Here is a 21,478-nt window from a genome sequence, read left to right on the forward strand (position 1 = left end):
ATCTGAGCCAAATTCTTAGTAACTTATATATCCCGTTAAATAAGAATTTAGCGGAATTGACTCATTTAATAATTTCAGTATTGACTTAGTTATATCTTTAAACTATTTAATATATATTTAACATATTTTAAATAAATAAATCAATTAAGTTAAAAATATGTTTAGTTGATACATTAATTATATATATATATATATATATATAACTTAATTTAACCTGATTATTAAATTAGTTATATGAGTTAATGAGTTACACGATGTCTTATCCGTTTAATAATTATGTAGTATTTGAATTTATATTTTTGATATGATTATTTATTGTACTAGTATCAAGAAAATTACATCATAATAAAATCATTGTTGTATTCATTGTTTCTCAATAATGCAGTGCACATTCTTCCTTTGTTTTTGTTTTCTTAGAACTTCTACAAACTTGTATATATATCACAGATCAGTAAGAAGGAATTGGAAATTTATATGCTTTCTTTCTGGGTAAAAGCAAGCGACGACAAACTGGACATGTCTGATTCTCCATCAACCATTCTGCAATGCATGGCCAATGGAAAATATGGTTGCACTCTGGAATAACCTGACACGACTCTCCCTCCTCGAAATCCTCCAAACATATGGGGCAGCCGCCATATATGGATGTTCCTGGGCTGCTGCTGCGGCTTCTGTAGTTCGTCAGAGGTGGGAGCTGTTCTAATGCCAGATGAAACCGTGTTTGGGATAGCCTCTTCACCTGCACTATCGTCTCAATCTCATCTTCTTCAGAATCTTGTTCAAAATCTGACGATCCTCCCAGCTCAGGCTCGTGGATTCTCCGGGACCTGATGAACGGCAGGAAAAGCCTATCCCAGAGGGGGAGGACAAGAAGCATGACGAGGAAACCAAGCATACTATAACGGATTATGATGAGGTCGAGATCCATGGTCTGAAATGTTGATCAAGAAGAGAGGATGAAGAAAGGGCTCTAGAGAAGACGACAATGTGGGTGGGGGGGAGGGGTTCTCAGGTGCAAATTAATTCTAACTCTGATCGTATATTTTATATTGGGGTTTGGTAGTTTGATTGTGAGTGTGATTTCTATTTTGATTAGGAGTAGGAGAATTAGGAAACTATTTGTGGGGATTAATAGATTTGGTTTCTATTTTGATTACTAGGTGTATAATGTTTAGGATTTTGTGATAGTGGTCAAGGGCACTATTTAAAGTTTTAGTGGTTTCTATTGGATTCTAATGCTTTAGGGTTTGTTTCAAAATATTTTAAACAAAAAAGATTTACAAGGGCAATTTTTAAAAACAAATAAAATTTTATTTAAAAATTCATATATAAAAAAATAGAGGCTTGTTTGTCATGTGCTTTAAAAACAATTTGTTATTTTTAAAAATAAAAAATAGTTTTTAAAAATTCCTAACATTGTTTGATTACTGTTTTTTAGAAATAATATTTAAAAACAAAGTGAAATTTTAGAGAATAAGTATGAGTTTTTTTCACTAATTTTTAAAAACAAAAGGAAAACATAGACCTATTTAATCATATTTTATGAAACTTGTTTTTAAAAACAATTTTTTGTTCTTTAACTTATAAATAGTTTTTAAAACAAGTTTAAAAAAATATGGTTAAATAGACCATAATTTTCTCATTACATCCATGCCTCCTTTATTATTATTATTATTATTATTTACTATTTTTATCGACTTTTTATTGTTGTTATATAATGTATAGTAAATTTTTAAATTGAAAATTTTAATTTAAAAGTTTAGTTTTTTTTAAAGTCCATTTTTATATTCTATTTATTAAAAGTTTTGAATTTGAATAAAATTATGTATTTTAAATTTTTTAGATTTATTAACATTTTTAAAGTGAAAAAATTATTTATTTTATTTTAATATTTTAATTTTAAATTTATTAAATATTTTAAAATTCTAGGAAATCTAAATTTAAATATTAGAATTTCATATTTGTAAGAGTATTTTGGTCTTTTTATTAATAGTAGTATGTATTTTGGTACTGAAAAAAAAATTCATAATTCAAGTGTAAATATATTATCCATTTTTTTTAATCCCTTTTATGAAATAGGTTAATCTGATGATAAAATATGAGATATAAATATCCTATGTATTAAAAATTTATTTTTCTATTAAATTTTAATTTTTAATATACTCATTCTACAAAATAATTTTTTTAATTATAAATTAAATTTCTGATATATAAATTATTTTTATATATTAAATAGCATAATATAATTTTATTTATTTATAAAGTTTAAATATTTTAATCATGGATATTGTTAAAAATAACAAAATTTTCATTTTTTTTAAATAAAAAATATTTGAATGTGATATAATTTTATTTTAAACATTGAAAATAATATATATTTCATATTATTTTTTATTCATTTCATAAATTAAAATATAAATATAATATAATATAACATATCTCATTGAATATATTATGTACCTTCAAATATCATGTTTATATGATATGTATATCAAAGGGTATCGTATCCCATTGGAAATCATATCTTAAGATCTACATATTCTATCGTATCTCATCCCGTCAACTAAATGTAGCCCAAGAGTGTTCAAATGGGATTAGTTTGACACTTAATTCAATGTTTAAATTTTGAAAAAAAAACTCAAGGTATCGAATGAGTATATATCAAATTCAATTTTGAGATATTTAAATACATAAAACATTTAATTTATTAAATAAAAGCACAAATATATGACACCAATATACAAGTACACGAGATCAAAATATAAATAAATCTTATTAAAATAAAAAGACTATGTTTGGTTCTAGAAAAGTTTGAGGAAAAATGAAGGGAAAGAAAATACAAAGTAAAAGTAGAAAGAAAGAAAAAGTAGAGGAAAATAAAAAATAGATTAAAAGTCAATAAATTATTTTTATTTGTTACTTCAAACTCATTTTACTTATTTTAACTCATTGATATAAAGATTAAATAATTTAAAAATATATAAATTTCTAACTAGTTGTAATAATATTTGATTTTCTTTGATATTTTTCATAACACAACCAAATATGAAAAAATCATTTTATTTTACACTTTTTTTCTTTCCTTAGTGTTTTCCAAGAACCAAACATAACCAAACACAATGAAACTCGAGTATAAAATAATGAGAGCAGAATCATACATGTAAGGACTCGAGTTTCACGAGTAAAACCACATAATTAGTGGTAATTTTGATATTAATAGAAAACTAATAAAACGTTTTTCACAATAATAATAGGAAACAGAGGATATACTTTCTACATTTTTTTTATCGATAACAAAAAAAACCTATAAATAGGCTAATACATGACTGAAAGCAACATGAAAATAGACATGCTCCCACATTAAAAACAAACTTCTATGACTAGGTAAACAAACTCACTAAAGACTAGGACAACCCACATTTAAATTTCCTCAACAATCCCTCCCTTAAACCGATATTCCAGACATAACATCCAGTTTAATAAGAGTTAAACTTTGAAGCTCCATCCCTCAAATTAAAACATTTGAAGTATAAACACCAAGTAGTTTCCTGAGCTTCTTAAATGCAAGAAACTTGAGAGGCTTGGTTAGAATATTAGTGATCTGATCTTCATTTTTGTAGTAAATAAGATTAATGACTCCATCATTTGTGAGATCCCTCAAGAAATGATACTTCACATCTATATGTTTGCTTTGACCATGTAAAACTGGATTTTTGGAAAGCTTTATTGCTAAACTGTTGTCACAATAAATCTGAGTAGGTCCATCATCTTTGAAATGTACCTCTTTAAGGATTTTCTTTAACCAAATAGCTTGACAAGCACAAGTTGTTGCAACAACAAATTTAGCTTTAGTGGATAATAATGTGACAATAGGTTGCTTCTTTGATGACCATGAAATAGCTCCTACCCCCATCATGAAAACATACCCAGATGTGTTTTTTCGATCATCTAAATCTCCTGCATAATCACTATCTATAAAGCCAAACAAATTTGACTTTTCTTCATTCTTGTAAAACAACCCAAACTCCTTAGTACCTTGCAAGTACCGGAAAGTTCTTTTTGCAGCCAAGAGATGAATCTTTGTAGGACATTCCATGTACCTGCTAATCACACTTATAATATGCATTATATCAAGTCTTGTTGCCGTTAAATACATTAAACTTCCCACTATTTGTTTGTAAAGAGTGTTGTCAACCTTCTTTCCTCCATTATCTTTGTTTAGTTTCATACCAAACTCAGATGAAGTATTTATAGGATTACAATCCTTCATTTGAAACCTGTCTAAGATTTCTCGCACATACTTCTTTTGAGAAATAAAAATTCCAATAGAAGACTACATAACTTCAATGCCAAGAAAATAATGCATTGTGCCAAGATCAAACATCTCAAATTTAGCCATCATGGATTTCTTAAAACTTCTAAACATGGTCTTATGATTTCCAGTGTAGATTAAATCATCTACATATAAGCAAACAATGGACATTTTTCCTTCCATATTCAATTTTTATAAAAAACGTATGGTCATAAGGACATTTTTTAAATCCTTCATTCAAAAAATGAGTTTCTATACGATTATACCAAGCCCGTAGAACTTGTTTTAATCCATATAGAGTTTTCTTTAACTTATACACTTCATGCTCATTGCCAAGTTTTACATAACCAGGAAGTTGATCAATAAATACCTTTTATTTCAAATCTCTATGGAGGAATGTTGATTTCATGTCCAATTGAAAGATAGGCTATGAGTTTTGAGCTGTCGTGGCAATCATCGATTTGATTGTATCATGCCTTGCAACCGAAGTAAAGACTTCTTCATACTCAACACCAAATTCCTGCTTGCAGTCCTTAGCTACCAAGTGTGTCTTGTGCTTGTCAACCTCACCATTCTCCTTTAACTTTGTCTTGTAAACCTACTTTACACCAATGGTCTTCTACCTTTTTGGAAGATCACATAGCTCCTATGTATCATTTCTTTCAATGGCTATAATTTCAGCATCCATAGCCTTTCTTTATTTAGGTTATTTGACAGCCACTTCAAAAATGGTAAGATCACAATTTGAAAACAAAGCAAAATGTGTAAGTGGGCCATCACCTTGGTCAACTCTAGTTAACTCATAATTAGTCATCCATGCTAGTCTTCTTCGAACACGTTGAGGCTTTTGTGACTCAACTGTAAGTGGGATTTGATAAACTATTGGAACATTTTGAGTGACTTCATTTTCTTGGTCATTCCCCATAGGCTGCTGTCATTTTTCATCATCACCAAAATCTACTAGAATATTTTCTTTAACACTATTTTGATTCCATAACCAGGTGTCTTTTTCATCAAATACCACATCACGACCGATGACAATTTTCATGGTGCTAGGATTGTATAGTTTATAAGCTTTTGAATTATCACTAACACCAAGAAAAATGCATTTTTCTTCCTTGTTAGCTAGTTTCCTCATTTTCTCATCTAGAATATGGGCATAGGCAATATACCCAAAAATCCGAAAATGATCTATAGTAGGTTTCCTTCCACTCCATGCTTCTTCCAGTGTCATATTTTGAACAGTAAGTGTGAGACTTTTGTTCAATATATGAATGCTCCAATTAACTTCTTTAGGCCAGAAACTTTTTAGAATGCTAGTTGTTGTCAAAAGGCTTTGCACCATATTCATAATAGTGCGGTTCTTCCTCTCACATACACTATTCTATTGGGGTGTATAAGTTGTTGTAAGTTGTCTCTTGATTCCATGGTTCTCACAAAAAATTGCAAATTCATGTGAATTATATTCTCCACCATGATCCGTGCAAATAACTTTTATTGGGTTGCCAACTTCTTTCTCAACAAGCGCTTTATAGCTTTTAAAAGCTACAAAGGCTTCAAATTTTTCTTGCAAAAAATAAACCCATATCTTACGACTATAATCATCGATGAAGGTAATTATATATCTTTCACCTCCATTAGAATGTAGTGTTATTGGGCCACAAATGTCGAAATGAACAAGCTCCAATGCCTTCTTCGCTTTCCAAGATTTTCCTTGTGGGAATTGATTACGGTGTTGTTTGCTAACAACACATTCTTCACAAAATTGAGAAGAAGTTGTAATTTGAGGAATCCTTATCACCATGTGTTTTTTGTTGTAGTGTTTTCAATACGCCAAAATTCAGATGCCCATAACGAAAGTGCCATAGTCAGGCCTCATCTTTTAATTTTGCTGAGAAGCATGTATGAGCAATGTTGTGAAGATAAAATGGGAATATATGATTTGCCATCATGTTAACTTGAGCAATTAAGCCCAACTTTGTGTCTTGAATTTGACATACTTCATCTTTGATGAAATTCTCATATCATTTTTCTTGTAATTTTCCCACACTAAGCAAGTTGGTCTTTAAATTTGGCACAAAAAGAACATTAGTGATAGTGTGGGTGGCATTTCCTTTGGTTTGGATTGTTACATTTCCTTTTCTCATAACAAAAATTGTGGAGTTGTCACCAAACTTAATAGAGTTGCGATTTCATCCAAGTCAGATAATGCCTCATTCTCTCCACATATGTGGTTCCTGCAGCCATTATCTAAATACCACATGTTTTGTTGAGTTTCTTCCTTCACCTGACATACCATCAAAACATACACCTCTTTTTCATTTTTTGCAAAGTTAGTTTGATCTCCACTTTGTTTGTTCAAATTAGCTTGACATTCTGATTTATAATGGCCATACCTATGACATCTGTAACATTCAACATTGAACTTATTTGCTGACTTTGATCTATAAGTTGTTGAGTGGTGGCCTCCACACCCTTTGTCTCTTTCTTGAAATTGACTATTTTGATGATGATGATTTTGTTGTTGGTTCCCACAATCATTGTTGTTTTTGTCTCTTCTGCCTCTTCCTTGTCCTCTATTAATTCTATTGGGTGTAGAGTGATTTTCTGATAAGGTCTTCAATGTTTGTTCTTCTTTTTTCCTACTATTACTTTTTTGCTCATGAACCAACAAAGAATTTTGTAATTCATCAATTGATAGTAAATCGACATCATTAGCTTCTTCTATAGAACACACAACAAAATTAAAGTTTGGTGCCAAGGATCGAAGAATTTTCTTAACAATGAGAACATCCTCTATTTTGTCGCCATGGATCCACATCTTGTTAACGATTGCCATCGTTCTTGAAAAATAGTTTGTAACTGATTTTACTAATTTCATTCGAAGCATTTCGAATTCTGAACAAAGTGCTTGAAGTTGCTACCTCTTAGCCCTTGCTATACCTTGGTACTTCTTCTTCATGGAATCCCAAATATGTTTGGTGGTGTCCTTGCAAAGAATGGTTTTCAAGATTGAGCAATCAATAGTTTGGAAAAGATAATTCTTTGCTTTAAGATCCTTTAACTTCAGCCCTTTAAGCTCTGTCTTTTGTGCATTTGTCAACACAACACATTCTACTAGTTCTGTTACTTTAGAAACAACAACTGTCCAATATTCTTTGGACCTCAAGAAGTTCTCCTTGAGCATGCTCCAATGGTCATAGTGGCCATCAAAGCCTGGAATGGTTAGCTATTCAAAACTTTTAGAAGCCATTAATTTCACTTTTATTCTCCTCGGAACTTGCTCTGAAACCAATGATATAAACATAAAACTAATGAAACGTTTTTCAGAATAACAGTAGGAAGTAGAGAATATACTTTCTACATTTTTTTTATTGATAAACAACCAACCTATAAATAGGCTAATACATAATTAAAAGTAACATGAAAATAGACACTATCCCACTTTAAAAACAAACTGCTATGACCAGGTAAACAAACTCACTAAAGACTAGAACAGCCCATGTTGCAAATTATTAAATTTCCTTAACAACTTTTCCCTGGTTATTGAATCAATATTGGAGCAAAGCATTTAGATATTTTCATATTCATTTTTCACTTTTTTTTTTTAAATTTAACATTTTTGTTTATTTCAACTTAATATCTAAAAGGTTTTCTTTATTTTGTTTATCTTTTTAAGAAAATTAATCCCTAATCTAGTTAAATTGATATTGTATAAGAAATTCAAAATTGATTCTAGCTTTTTCTAGTCCTATGTTGAAGTGCATCTCCAACAAGTCTCTCCTTTAAATAAAAGTTTTGGATTTTATAAAAAAAAAATTAAATTTTAAATCAAATTCCAAAAAATAATAAGAAAAAATATAAAAAGGGGGGCCCACACCGCTGGTTCAGAAAATCATTTTGTGCAGGGGCGCCAGATCTTTCCATGTATATAAATACTGAAACGGCGAAACAAATGGAGCAGAAGGCGAAACCAAATGGAGACCGCCTCCTACTTCTACGAAACCCTATCCCCTCTGTCTCCTCCGCCGTCAGATCGATCTCCGCCGCCTTCCGATGAATCTCAGCCCTATTACGTGTACCGGAATCAAATCTCCCTTTCTTCTCTCAGTTACCCTTCGCCGGAAACCGCCGCCCCGGACTACTTCTCCCTCGACGCCCGCGCAGACGTCGAGGAGCCGAGCCCCGCGCGGTTTCGCACTCCGCCTCCGGCTTCAGAAGAAGAGGCGCCGGCTGTCGAGAGCGGGTGGTTCAGAGGGAATAGTCGGTTGAGAAGCCCCATGCTGAAGCTCCATAAAGGTTAGCGAACCTTTTGTTCTCTGTTTGGTTAGTGACAATATAGAGAAGAAAAGAAAATGGGGGAAAAATTTGTAGTTATATTCTTTCCCACCATTTTTTTTCCGTAAAATTCTTTACAAACTTAGCGGTTTTCTGGTATTTTTAAGGTTTCCAAGCCACCAGAAGGTGCATTATGCACTTCATTTTTATATGATTATTTATGCTTGTGTTTAGGTTAAGTACGCTTTACAAGCTTCAAATTTTTGTTTAATGGAAGAGTTCGATTGCAATGTGTAGTATCCTTAATTGTTAAAAATGTTAGCTTGAATTACTTATTTATTTTTGGAATTTGAATATGGGAGCTATGTCTAGTGTGACTAAATTAATGAGCATTCACTACATATGTTCTTTTGGAGTTCTGATTTCAATTCCAAATAGATTTTGGGTCAGCTGTATATTGCTGTAATTGCTATTTCTATTGTTTCTTTGTTATTACTCAAAGCATGGATTGTTTGGTAACTGATCCATCTGGAGAGATTTGCTTCCTTGGGCAGTTGAGCTTTTTATCTCTTGGTATATGCAGTTGTTGGCTATAGAGATGAAAGCCCCAAGGGTGGTTTTCGTTTGTGGGTTTTTGACTGTGGCCTGAATTGATTTTAGAATGTTAATTTTGGTTGATACGAGCATCATGGGGCCTCTCAAAAATATCTGTACCTATATAATAATTATAATACTTGTTAACTGGTTTATACCTTGTCTAATGATGGTGGGTGTTGCAGAGATATTGGATTTCTCTGACTTTCTTTCTCCAACCCCCAAGGAACAATCTGCACGGAATGCAGCAATAGAATCTGTCTTTAACGTAATCAGATATATATGGCCCAACTGCAAGGTGTAATTGGCTGTCTTTCTATCCTTTCTCAAATTTCAATTTTGCAGAAAACTGGGAATTTGGGGAAGTCATGTTATTAACTTATTACTATTATTGTAGGTAGAAGTTTTTGGGTCATTCAAAACAGGGCTTTATCTTCCAACCAGTGATATTGATGTAAGTGCATTCCTTCCTGTTAGTGTGTTTTATTTTATTTTATTTTTTAATCATGATGTGATAATAGCTATGTGTTTATCCATTTTTTTAGCTCCCATTCTTGTTCATGCTGCTTGTCTGTACCATGTGTTCTCACTTCTTGTTTAGTTACACATTCACTATTATAGTTTTTTATGAACTGGATTTTAGCTTGCTTCTGACAGCTAGTATGTTTACTGAATAGAAGAAGCGAAAACAATGTGGTCCTGTAGATTTTGGAATTAATTCACTGAAATATTTGCAATTTTCTGTTTAGTGAATGTTCTTGTCTTCTCTCAGAAAATTAGGTGAACTACCTTTTGGGTTTGGGTCTTATCACTGAAGCCACACTAAAGCCAAGGCCATTACGATTCTTTTCCTGGAATCTGGAAGGGGTTGGATTGGTAATACACCTTCCTTTAGCGTTTTTGCATTAAGTCCCCATGACACACTTAAACTTCTATGTTTACACAGCCCCTGTTGAACTTGTTTCAAGGGAAAATGGACAATGAAGTAGCAAAATACGTCTAGCAAGGAGTCGCGTCCTGTTGAACTTGTTTTTAGTAGATGCAATACATTGACAGTTCTCTATCACTTGAAAATATATCTAAGTCATTCTGGACAAGTCTGTAACTCTAAACATTTCCTAGTGGTGTTTTTCAAATTTTAAAAACCAGGCCTGTATTTAGAAATAGAACAACTGAGACATAAAGATGCTCTCAATAAGAAGATATGTTGTTAGTTCTGTGACATTGTTTTTTGGAGCTTATCTTTTCTTCATCTCCCACAACTGAAGTAAAAAGGTGAGATGGAAGTTTTTCATGTTTCTGTATCCCTCTTTTGATTGTCTGAGTATGCAGATATGAAACATAGATGAGTACTTTGCTATATCCCTCTAGCACCTGTTAAAAATGCACCAAACAAAAAGGGGATGCACCTTTTTTTTTTTTTTTTTTTTTTAAATTATTAGAATAGCTTGTGATCTTATTTAAAGTAGGGAAAAGAACTTGAACTTGTGGCTCAATTAATTGACATTCTACTAGTGGAGGTATAGGTTTATGATGAGCACAATTTTGGGCATATTTTCTAAAGCAGAATCATTTCTTCTACAGAAGATCAAATATTATCACACTTTTTTGATTTCTTGCTAAAAAAAATATTATATTATTAGGAAAAAGAAGATCCTTCATTTCTTGTTACAGTTGATCTTCTTTGTCATTTTTTTTAACTATATGATGTTACAATAAAGGGTGCATTTGTAAAGAATTGGTGAATTTAATCATTTTCTAGCTAATTTAAGCAATTGGGCAATTGCTATTAATTGTAGGTTGTGATTCTGGGTTCAGATATCAAGACTCCACAAATTGGGCTGTATGCTCTTTCTAGGGCATTGTCACAAAAGGGAATTGCAAAGAAAATACAGGTGCACTTCTTCGACGATTAGACTACCACTATCATCTAAATTTCATCTAACATGTTTTCTGCTAATTCAGGTTATTGCTAAGGCCCGTGTTCCAATTATTAAATTCATAGAGAAGAGAAGCAGTGTTGCTTTTGATATAAGGTTTATAAATTTTATATTTTTGTTTTTGCATTGGATATTTAGTTTCCTAATAAGTTATTCATTGATGCTGTTGTTTTGTACTTTCATTTCTCCTCAAAAAGCATTTTTTTTTTCAAAAAAGAAAACACAGAATAAAATAAATTGCTTATGATTCTAGTTTAGCCTTTTGTTGGTTTATGGTTAGTGTGCTGTATTCAGCTTTAAGTTACATGCGATAGAATTCCATTCTGTTTTCTTTTAATTGGGTGTCCTGTTCTTTTCATATATTAGTACTATTTACTTCTTGTGGGAGTAGTTTAATACCCCAGGAAAAAAAAAGCCTTCTGTATCTTTTCCTCTTCTAGAAAATCATAAGCATTTTGTTCCCTTTAGATTCAATATCTTTGAAGCAGATATTTGGCATGGATTCCCTTAAAACTTTAATTTTAAAATAAAAGAGACAAGTATAAGGAGAAAGGTGCTATTACTAAATTTGTTAAATGCTCTATGTCGTATTGGTTCTAGTCAGCCTTGGCATTTGCATTTATCAAACCCACATGTCATAAGGTTCAGTGCGATAGCGCCTTGAAATTTTTCTGTGTATTACTAGTACAAATTCAACCTGTGAATTGATACAGATGATTTATTGGACTATGGAATTTCTTTGTTTTTAATTCAACTGCATAGTTAAAAGCATTATATCTAGGAAGAGATTTGCAGCATTTTCTCAATATTCATTTGAACCAACATAAGTTTCTTTTTTAACAGCACTTTCTGATATTCAAGTTTCATGTTGAATTGATTTCACGTGAACAAATACATATCCAACCAAAAAAAAGAAAAAAAAGAAGAGAGAATTCCATGTGCAAAAATATGCTGCTGACTTTTATGTTTTGTCTCTTGGGTCACAGTTTTGATGTGGAAAATGGACCAAAAGCTGCTGAGTATATTCAGGTTTGCTGCCTGCTCTATCCTCTCTCTGGTCTCCTATTTCTTAATTTTGGTCACTGATGCTTACAAAGAAGGAAGTGATACTCATCCTCTTTCCCCAATGGAGGTTAGAATGATCGAGTTTGCTTCATATCTGAACTATCATATTCATTTGATAATGCTTGAGGTGCTTCGGTTTGGTATTTTTGTTATGGGACATGTTGCCTCTTGCACTGTCTTACTAAAGCTTTTGTATTAAATAAAATCCTTTGCTAAATTTCATCAGTGCTCAAGTAAATTAAAAATAGTAATAATAAAATAAAGAAAGAATGATTAATTAAAAATTAAAAACTAAATAAAAAAGAAAAATAAATTATATAATGATAATGCTTATAAAAAAAACAGAAATAAAAATAAAAACTAAATAAAAAAAAGAAGCACTTTTCTCATGTGTATGATATACTATAATGATAATGCTTGGACTTGTTTTTGATGATTTTTTTTTTGTTTAACTTGTAACATGTGAACTCAATATTGAAAATTAATTTCTTATTGTAACTTAAATGCCAAAAATTATAAGTTTAGATGGAAAATTCAAGTTCTAACAGATTCTTGCAAATAAGATGAGCTAAGGTATTAATTTCTAAATCTTTTTTTCTTTTTATCAGAATCATTAATGTCAAGCAAAGATTAGTAAATGCTTGGATAATTAGAGATAGAGTTTTCACAAAAAATATTGAATTGGTGAAAAAGGCCTAGTTTACATAGTCTAAACTAAACCCATGAGCGCTTTTAACTTTTTTTTGGATATTTCTTGTTGAAATCTGACTTGTTAGAGTAATTGGCTGGGCTTTTCAAGTCGTGCACTGAGTTTTAAAATGGTGATTCAAAGGGCAAAAGCTATAATCATGTCACATTTAGCAAACTAAATCTTAATTCAAATGAGTTCTTGGAGAATTAAAAAATAATAATAGGGTGAATCTCAACTTGAATACCTTTGTTAAACCATTGGCCTTCACCTTGCCTGTAAGGGAAGAACCAACACTCTTTCAAATGGAGGGTCATTCCACTTTCATTTGGCTTGGATGAATGCTATATGCTTTATGAATTTATGATTGAATAATTGCCTATTAGTATTAACATGTTTGTTGATTTTCCTTGTCAATGAATTTTGAATTTATGCCATCTGTGATCTTCTTTTCAGGATGCTATATCAAAGTGGCCCCCACTGCGGCCATTGTGTTTAATCTTGAAAGTTTTTCTACAACAGCGAGAATTGAATGAGGTGTGGGCCTTTGTTACCTTTCTTGTGATATAATAATATGCCTTCTTTTCTTTCTTTCATTTTTTTTTCTGGTGAGTTTTCCTTGTTCCAATCTGCATCTTTTGTGCTTCCTTTTATGCTGTAGGTATATTCTGGTGGAATTGGTTCTTATGCCCTCCTTGCTATGCTCATAGCAATGTTGCAGGTATGTAACTTCAAAATCTTACATGTTGAATATTAACCTTTTTTTTTAAATCAGAAATGCTAGACTTTGAATATCAATCAAATTCTTCCAGGTGTGTACACACAAACACATGCTTATCTTTGAGCCCCTTAACAACTTGCTATTGGTTGGCCAGCCATAATTTGCAATGTCTAAAAAGAAGTGAAAAGGGAATAATGAGAAATGTTAGCAACACACAATAGAACAGTGAAAGGGGGAAATTTATAGACTATGAAATATAATATGGTAAAACTATGTTAAACTACTTCTACGATCAAGTTGTTTTTGACTTGTTCAGGATTTGGATATTAAATCTACGATACTATTCTTGAAGTGTCTATAACATAACAATAGTATCTGGTACAGACAACTGCTTCAGTGAAGCCACTGCTAAGTACCAATAACTGATTCTCATTCCTTTCTATATCTTAGAATTTAAAATGTGACGACATGGTAGTAAATCAATTTTTTTTGAATCCTCACTCTTCCCTCTGTGAATTGTACTGGACTTTGTAGCTTGTGCCACCCCAAGTATAAATTACTGGACATCATCTTCCCCTTCAATTTAGGAGTTTCTTTTTGATTCATTTAACTAGGTTGACATTTTAAAATGAAAAACAAAAAATACCAGCGATTTATTACTCTATCAAAGGAGCATTTTTTTCCCTCCCATGATTTCCTTGTTAACTTTTTCTGATCTTTTTGGATAACAATTACCACTTGGTTTGGAATTCACTGTGGTTATATTTCAAGTTAAATGAGAAGCATCAAAGTGATTTTTGACTCTATATTAAGGAAGCATAATTTTTTACTTCTCTTCGTATTAATCTTTTTTTTTGGGATTGCTAGAATGTTGTGATTTTGGATATGATTGGGTTTGAGTTTTATCGGTATTGTTTTATCATGCTATGTCTATATAAAATATTTAAAGGCTGTAACCGAATGTAATCTGAACAGGAGCTTGGTTATATTTACACTGCCATTGTCAGTTAATGCTTTAAAGTTTATATCTTGATTTGCTCTGTTCAAAATTCCCTTGAAGAATGTGGACAGGAGAAATCTGAGTAGGGCTTTGGCTCAAGCTTAAGTGGAAAGGGGGCTGAGATGGGGTTGTGGGAGGTTCCAAGTTCACATTGCTGAGGGAACATTTTAAAAAAGAAAAGAAAAAAAATTACCTATCAAAAAAAATCAAAGAAAAAAAAAATCCTCTTGGTCAGGTCCATATATGTGCTATGGGATCTGAACCTAGCAGGGTCTTATTCAATAAGGAATGATAATTGAGCTGTATGTTTTCATATCAAAAGGAACTGGACCCTATTTGATTAATGGCAATGGTAAAAGTGGATGTAGGGTTTCCTGTGATTGCATGTGGGGTAAATTTTTCCTCTCTCCATGTAGGATTTGGTTAATCCACTTGCACCTTTGAGAAAATGCACTTGTTTTTTCTTATTAGAACCATTATTTCCACTGCTGCAAATGCTGTGCAATCCTTGGATAAATGCAATATATCCCATGCTTTTTCTATTAAGATTTATCATTTTCTTTTTCATGATTTGTTGCGTTTTCTGTATAATGCTTGGGACCAGAATCTCCAAGAGTGGAATGCTTCTGTAGAACATAACTTGGGAGTCCTTTTGGTATGTGTTCCTCTGCTATCTGTATCCTCTGTATGCTCTCTTTTCCCTGTATTGTTGTGCTGAAATTTATATTGTTAAATAACAAAAAACTTGGAAAACAAGAATTTCAAGTCCAAGCTTGATATTGAGTTATGTTGCACTGAGTGATATTAAGAAATGAACAAACAAGCAAGAAAAAATCCTTATCCCCACTCCCACACCCCACAAAAGAAAAAAAGCATGTTTTGTGGTGTTGCATATTTACATAGTTTTCATTCTGATGAATTGGTATGAGATTCTTGAACTATGGGACTTTGGAATTTAGTTAATATTCTTACCTTTTATTATGGGAATTGAATTTGTTTAGATTTTAAAGATGGAAAATAAAATGAGTAAGCTGGACCTAATTTGTGTGGTATTCTCTTGTTAATCTTGTTCTGCAGTTGTGTTTTATAGCAGTAAAGCATAGATGTAGAATAAAAGCACACATGGTGGATTTATGAATTGTGCAATTAGAGATTGTAAAAAGAAGTCAAATGTGGATACACAAAGTTGTAGATGGTTGTTGATTTTGGCATGATTAATTTCTGATGTACTGAGTGACAAACTGGGATTACAATTTTCTTCATTTTAGTTTGTGATCGGGCACTTAAGGTTTAATAAATCAGGGGACAAAAAGGGTTTTCACCATTGTTGCATGTGGTAACTCTGCTCATAATACTTGAATTTATAATCACTAATCACAGTTGATCCATACAAATGCATTAGGATGCTTCTTGGAGGTAGGAAATGGTTATTGTTTTCCTGATGCCTCCTTCCACTTGGATATCACAAGAAAGATAAAATCATATGCAGTGGAAGGTAGTATGATGCTGAGAACTTAACTCTTTTGTAAGTCCAAGTATATTTGCATATGGACCATGGATTGCATTTTGTTTAGCATTACTTTTGTATGGTTATATCTTCACTTTGAGAGTTTAGCCTTTGGTTTTTGGGGGAGGGGGACAGGATGTCAATAACTTCTACATTCTTACCAAGCTGTTACTTTGGAGATAGGTAAACTTCTTTGACTTTTATGGACGCAAATTGAACACTGTGGATATTGGTGTAACATGCAATGGGCCAGGAACCTTCTTCTTGAAAAGTACCAAAGGGTAAAAAAAGAAAAAACCTTTATGATGTCAACTGATCCCCCTTTTCTTCCTGTCTTAGTTTGGGATCTATCTCTACTTATTACATTCCTTGGTTTTACCCTCTCCTTAGGTTTGTAAATAAAGGGCAGAAGTTTCTTATCTCCATTGAGGACCCACAGGTTACACTGCTCTCTCTCTCTCTCCCTCTCTCTATCTATCTATCTATTTCTCTCTCTTCCTTTCTCTCCAGAACACAGCCTGAGTGTTGTTCTGCTGGTTTTGCCCCAAAATTATTTTTATTATATTTCCTTAAAGAGTGAGATCTTGACAAAAGCAAGGGATGTTTCACTTCTTGCTTTTCCATGAAATTATAGGCTTGTATTTCTGTATCTTGTTGCAATCCATTGTGATTGGGAACAGAACTAACTGTAAAATGGGAAACATGAGGTGACTGTTGCCATATAACCATTTTTTTGCCATAATTATTCACTGAACACATTCGTTTCCCCTTGAATCAGCTACCAGGCAATGACATTGGGAAAAATTCCTTCAACTATTTCCAGGTTTGTTATGCCATATTTTATTTTTGCTCCATTCTTCTGCTTTTCTTTCTTTGTAATGTTTATCACTGAATTTTGTTGGTTAGTAGAGAGTTTTGGAATTCCTTTTGGTGATATGCTTGTTTTTATTTTTACTATACATAAAATAAATCTGAGCAGTATGGTTCTGATGATCACACAAATATTCTAGTAGTTCCAAGATGTTCAATATATACTCGAAAAACAAAATAGTAGTATGGCCTTAGTGAAGAGAATGAACATTTTATGGGGTTACTTGTTCTCCCATAATTGTTTTAATTTTATGTTTCCCATCGGTCTCCTCATGTCACATCTACTGCCATCCTCATGTGTTGGCAACAAGGATGAGCTATTCCTCATAAAGTGACTGTAGTCCACTTCATTGATGAACTATTTTCTACTGTCTTTGCTGTTGCAGATTCGATCAGCTTTTTCTATGGCTTTCTCGACACTGACAAATGCAAGGACCATCTTGGGCCTAGACCCCAACCGGAGCATTCTTGGTACCATAATAAGACCAGACCCAATCCTGCTGGAACGAAAAGGAGGTTCTAATGGGACCATGACTTTTGACCATTTGCTCCCTGGGGCAGGGGAACCATTGTCGCCACAAACTGGGGGCCAAGAGTTATTATGCAACTGGCAGGTTGAGGATGCAGAAGAAGAGCCACTGCCACGCAGCAATCCAATTGCAGGGGATGGCAGTGCAAATTCTTCAGGAAAGAAACGGAAGGCTTCGAAAGAGAGACTTCGTAACAAGGTGAAAGAACACGCAGATATGGAGAAAGACAAAAGTAAAAAGAAGAGAAGGTGGAAACATCAATGAGATGCTGAAGGCAATGATCTTGGCTGTTATACGCTGGCAGGTCAACGTGGAATGGTAGATTACATGCTTGCATCTTTGGCTGCAATATCCAGTTTCTGCATCCCCACAATCAGGTCCTGAATGCGGTATGCTCCAACTACATCTTCATGGCTTTTGCAGATCTGCAGGGAGCGCAATCCCTCGGGCATTGGCACAGACCAGAAGGATTCAAAGCCCCATACAAGGCTATGTTTTTTGGGTAGATTTCTTCAAAACTGGAAGACTTGAGTTATTTTTGAATTAGTGCTTTCCCCCCCCCTTATTTATGGACAATTTACTTTATGATGGGTTTGAATGATGAACCCAACCCATCACCATTACAAAATATACACCAAAATCCTAGTGTCTAGTCCTGAAATCTGTTGAAGAAGTATAGGGTTCACACCTGCTGATTTTGCTTGAACATGTACATTGAAACATTTTGATGTAATGGAAGCTAAAAGGATGGAGAAATTTTGTATTTTTCTTCTCAACATTGATTTTTCAGTTACCTCTCACTTTTCCTACTTGATAAATAACCAATCTTTAACCTCTATTTAACTCTATTTCATGGAATTTAGAGTGTCTTTACCTATGGCATGTTTCCCCATAACTGGTTATTCTAAAATGTGAGAAAATAGAAAAGGAAAAAAAAAAAGGGAAAAAAGATTGAAAGATAACAAAAATGTAATGGCAAACTAAACTAAAAAAAACGGAAAAAAAAAACAAAAATTTTAAAGTATGATATAAGAGAAAATATGAAATATGAATATTTATATATTTAAAATCAAACATTATCTTTATAAAGAATGATATAGATATTTTTTGGTTAGAAATAAATCATAATGAATAGTAATAAAATTCATTTCTTTATTATTTATTATATATATTTTTCGGGATTTGAGGATCTCCTATACATATAACTAAATATTAAACTCATTTCAAAACTAAATCTAGAGTATTCATGAATTTACAAACTTAGGTGGTGTTTGTTTTTTTATTTAATTCTAAATAAAGCCTTAATGTTTAATAGTGTTAAATATTAGATTGTTTGTTTTTGTAGTATTTTATTTTTATTAAATATTAAAAAGTAAAGAAAAATCAATAAGTTATTTTTTCTATTTAAAAAAAGCTAAATATTTTGGTTTTTTATATTCAGTAAAAAGTTTATAATAAGTCATGAAAAAATAGAAAAACAAATAATTTAAATTCTGAAAACAAATTGTTTTCAACAAAAAGTAAAAAAAACAAGCATCCTCTTAGTCTTACCCTTACTCTTTTCCTTTGGTTTTAAAATAAACTCAATAACCATATCCAAGACTCTATACCATTAAGTACCCAAGACGACGTAGTATATAATGAATGAGTAAACTTCAATACTAGAACATGAAAATATCTGCACATGGAAAAATACTTGAACATGGAAATATCTTAATATATCTTAACTTGAAAATTTACAAGGATAAATAATTTACAATGGAAATTTTGAAAATTCCTATGCTTTACATCAAAAGAAAAAGATGGAAAAAAATGAGAGAGGAAAGATTGGTTCGTATGGAAATATGTGAAATCTTTAACTTTTGTGTTAAAAATCTTATTGTCGTCTTGTGAACACCAATTTTATGAACATCAATCTTTCTGTAGACATATTCATTCTTATGCTTTAACTCTGTGAACACCATGTGAAACTTAAAATACCTTAACTTTTGTCTAGAAAATCTTCATATGAACTCTTCAGCTTTTGTCTGAAGCCTATCTCAATGACTATTCTAAAGAATCTCAATGATTGAACTACTATTGTTTATCAACTTGATTTTCTCATGGAAGGAAAGATTTCTTTAGTCATATTTATTCTCTTGTAAATAGAATGTTGATGGAACTTGTGATCCAAATTTTTTCTTGTCAGTCAACATCATCTTCCTCTTTGTGTGAAAATAGGAAGAGATTGCCCTTAAGGAGCTTCTAGTATTCTTTCAAGATTTTTGCAATAAAGGGTTAGACTTGGATATGTTGTTTTTTAACGAGAAACAAACATATACGATGACATGTAATATTATATAAAATTTTAATTATATTTTTTTCACTTTATATTATTAAAATTCAGAACCAACCAAGATTCTACAAATATAATTTTTTAAAAACCAATTCATGTTTTTTAATCAAATAAATTTTCAAAGAATAATATATATTATAAAAAATATTTTAAGCTAATAATATTTATAAAGTAAACAATATAAACCAAGCCAGCTATAAAAGAGAAGTAAAGTTGATAAGTTTGATAGTTTGTAAAGTTGATAAGTTAATTAGTGTCCATATGTAAATTAAATTTCAAGCATTACGAGTATGTATTTTTTTTCTTATCAAAATAAATTCAATTAAAAAAATTTTAATGTTATAAATAAAAAACAAAATTTTCTCTTGGTGATTGTTTGAATTTATAAATAGAAACTAGAAATATCTTTGTCAAAGATGAAGACATTATTTAATTTATTTTTTAACTTTTTAATCGCATAATAATCGAAGGATTTATATAATTATAGGATTTTATAATAATTTTTAAAATTAAATTTTAGAGTGATAGATAACCTTCAAATAGTGTAAAATTTAGAGTAATAATGTCTATTGTAATAAAAAGAAATTATAAGATGTGTCACAAGGGCAAAGTTGACCAAAACATGAAAGAAAAAAAAGGTATAATAGAAAAAATAGAAAAGAAAAATGGAATGAAAAAACATTTAAACTATAAAAGAAAAATTAAATGGATAATGACACAATGATTTTTGTTTATATTTGTTGGATTGTGAATCTTGAATCAGTTTTGTTATATTTAGTTTTTATTGCATTTTATTCGAGATGTCAATGTTAAGTTGTTCGGTCAATTAGCAAAGGTTGAAGAGGGCAGTACCCATGAATTTTATTTTATTTTATTTTTTTAATGAATGACGAGTTTGCCTGTATTATATATATTTAACCCCTTTTATGTTTTAGGGTTTGATTTTTGAAATGGTGCAACCATAATTGAGAGGTATTTTTTAGAGTTTCACCATTGTATTCTTTCGTATTTTATTTGATTAGTGGATTATTAAATGTTAGTACACTCCATGAGCGGTAAGGATCACATTGATCTCCCAACCATGTCAAAAAATTTACGTTCTTTTTTTTTTTTTCTATTTTGTGTGTGTGCATGATTTGGTTAACAACATTTACTCTAATATTTTATTTTATACAAGTAAAACAAGTATATTATAAATAAAAAAAATTATCAGTGGGATTGCTGATTAAAATGCCTATTTTGAAGGACAAACACATTACACGTTGTTTTTGAACTTTTGTAATCCCATGATAATTGTAAGTTTTATATAGTTATAAGAGTTTATACTAATTTTTTAAAATCAAAATTTAAATTAATATATAACTTATTCATAGGGGAAAAGAGAAAAAAATGGAACGTAAAAGAAGAAACAAACAAATAAGTAAACTATAAAAGAAAATTAAAATTAAATAGATAATGATATATTAAGTTTTTTTATTTTCTTTATCATCCCACATCGATAAATATTTGACTAATTTATACATTTATTATAATGGATAATAACGAAACTGCACGCCGAGCTTCCTAACGAGAGCTTCTAACCAAGTGGGGCATTAAGGTGGTTGGACATGGTGGTAGACCTTATCATACCCGTAAGTA

General features: G+C 31.4%; 2 protein-coding genes across 2 annotated transcripts; one reads left to right on the forward strand and one right to left on the reverse strand.

Annotated features, from left to right (window-relative positions):
• Window positions 1–448: 448 nt before the first annotated feature.
• Window positions 449–928, reverse strand: LOC104877557 (E3 ubiquitin-protein ligase RING1-like). Its single transcript, XM_010646071.1, has one exon. The coding sequence runs from the start codon at window positions 926–928 to the stop codon at window positions 449–451; it is 480 nt and encodes a 159-aa protein (XP_010644373.1).
• Window positions 929–8,202: 7,274 nt separating this feature from the next.
• On the forward strand, window positions 8,203–18,268 carry LOC100259006 (uncharacterized). The gene is made up of 13 exons (XM_002282296.5): window positions 8,203–8,611; window positions 9,370–9,482; window positions 9,582–9,638; window positions 10,984–11,079; window positions 11,150–11,220; window positions 12,111–12,153; window positions 13,334–13,414; window positions 13,539–13,598; window positions 15,203–15,253; window positions 16,289–16,386; window positions 16,496–16,544; window positions 16,884–16,928; window positions 17,362–18,268. The coding sequence occupies exons 1-13, from the start codon at window positions 8,290–8,292 to the stop codon at window positions 17,767–17,769; spliced, it is 1,494 nt and encodes a 497-aa protein (XP_002282332.2). The 5' UTR covers window positions 8,203–8,289; the 3' UTR covers window positions 17,770–18,268.
• Window positions 18,269–21,478: the final 3,210 nt, after the last annotated feature.

Source organism: Vitis vinifera, chromosome 19 (assembly GCF_030704535.1).
Source record: "Vitis vinifera cultivar Pinot Noir 40024 chromosome 19, ASM3070453v1".
Taxonomy (NCBI): Eukaryota; Viridiplantae; Streptophyta; class Magnoliopsida; order Vitales; family Vitaceae; genus Vitis; species Vitis vinifera.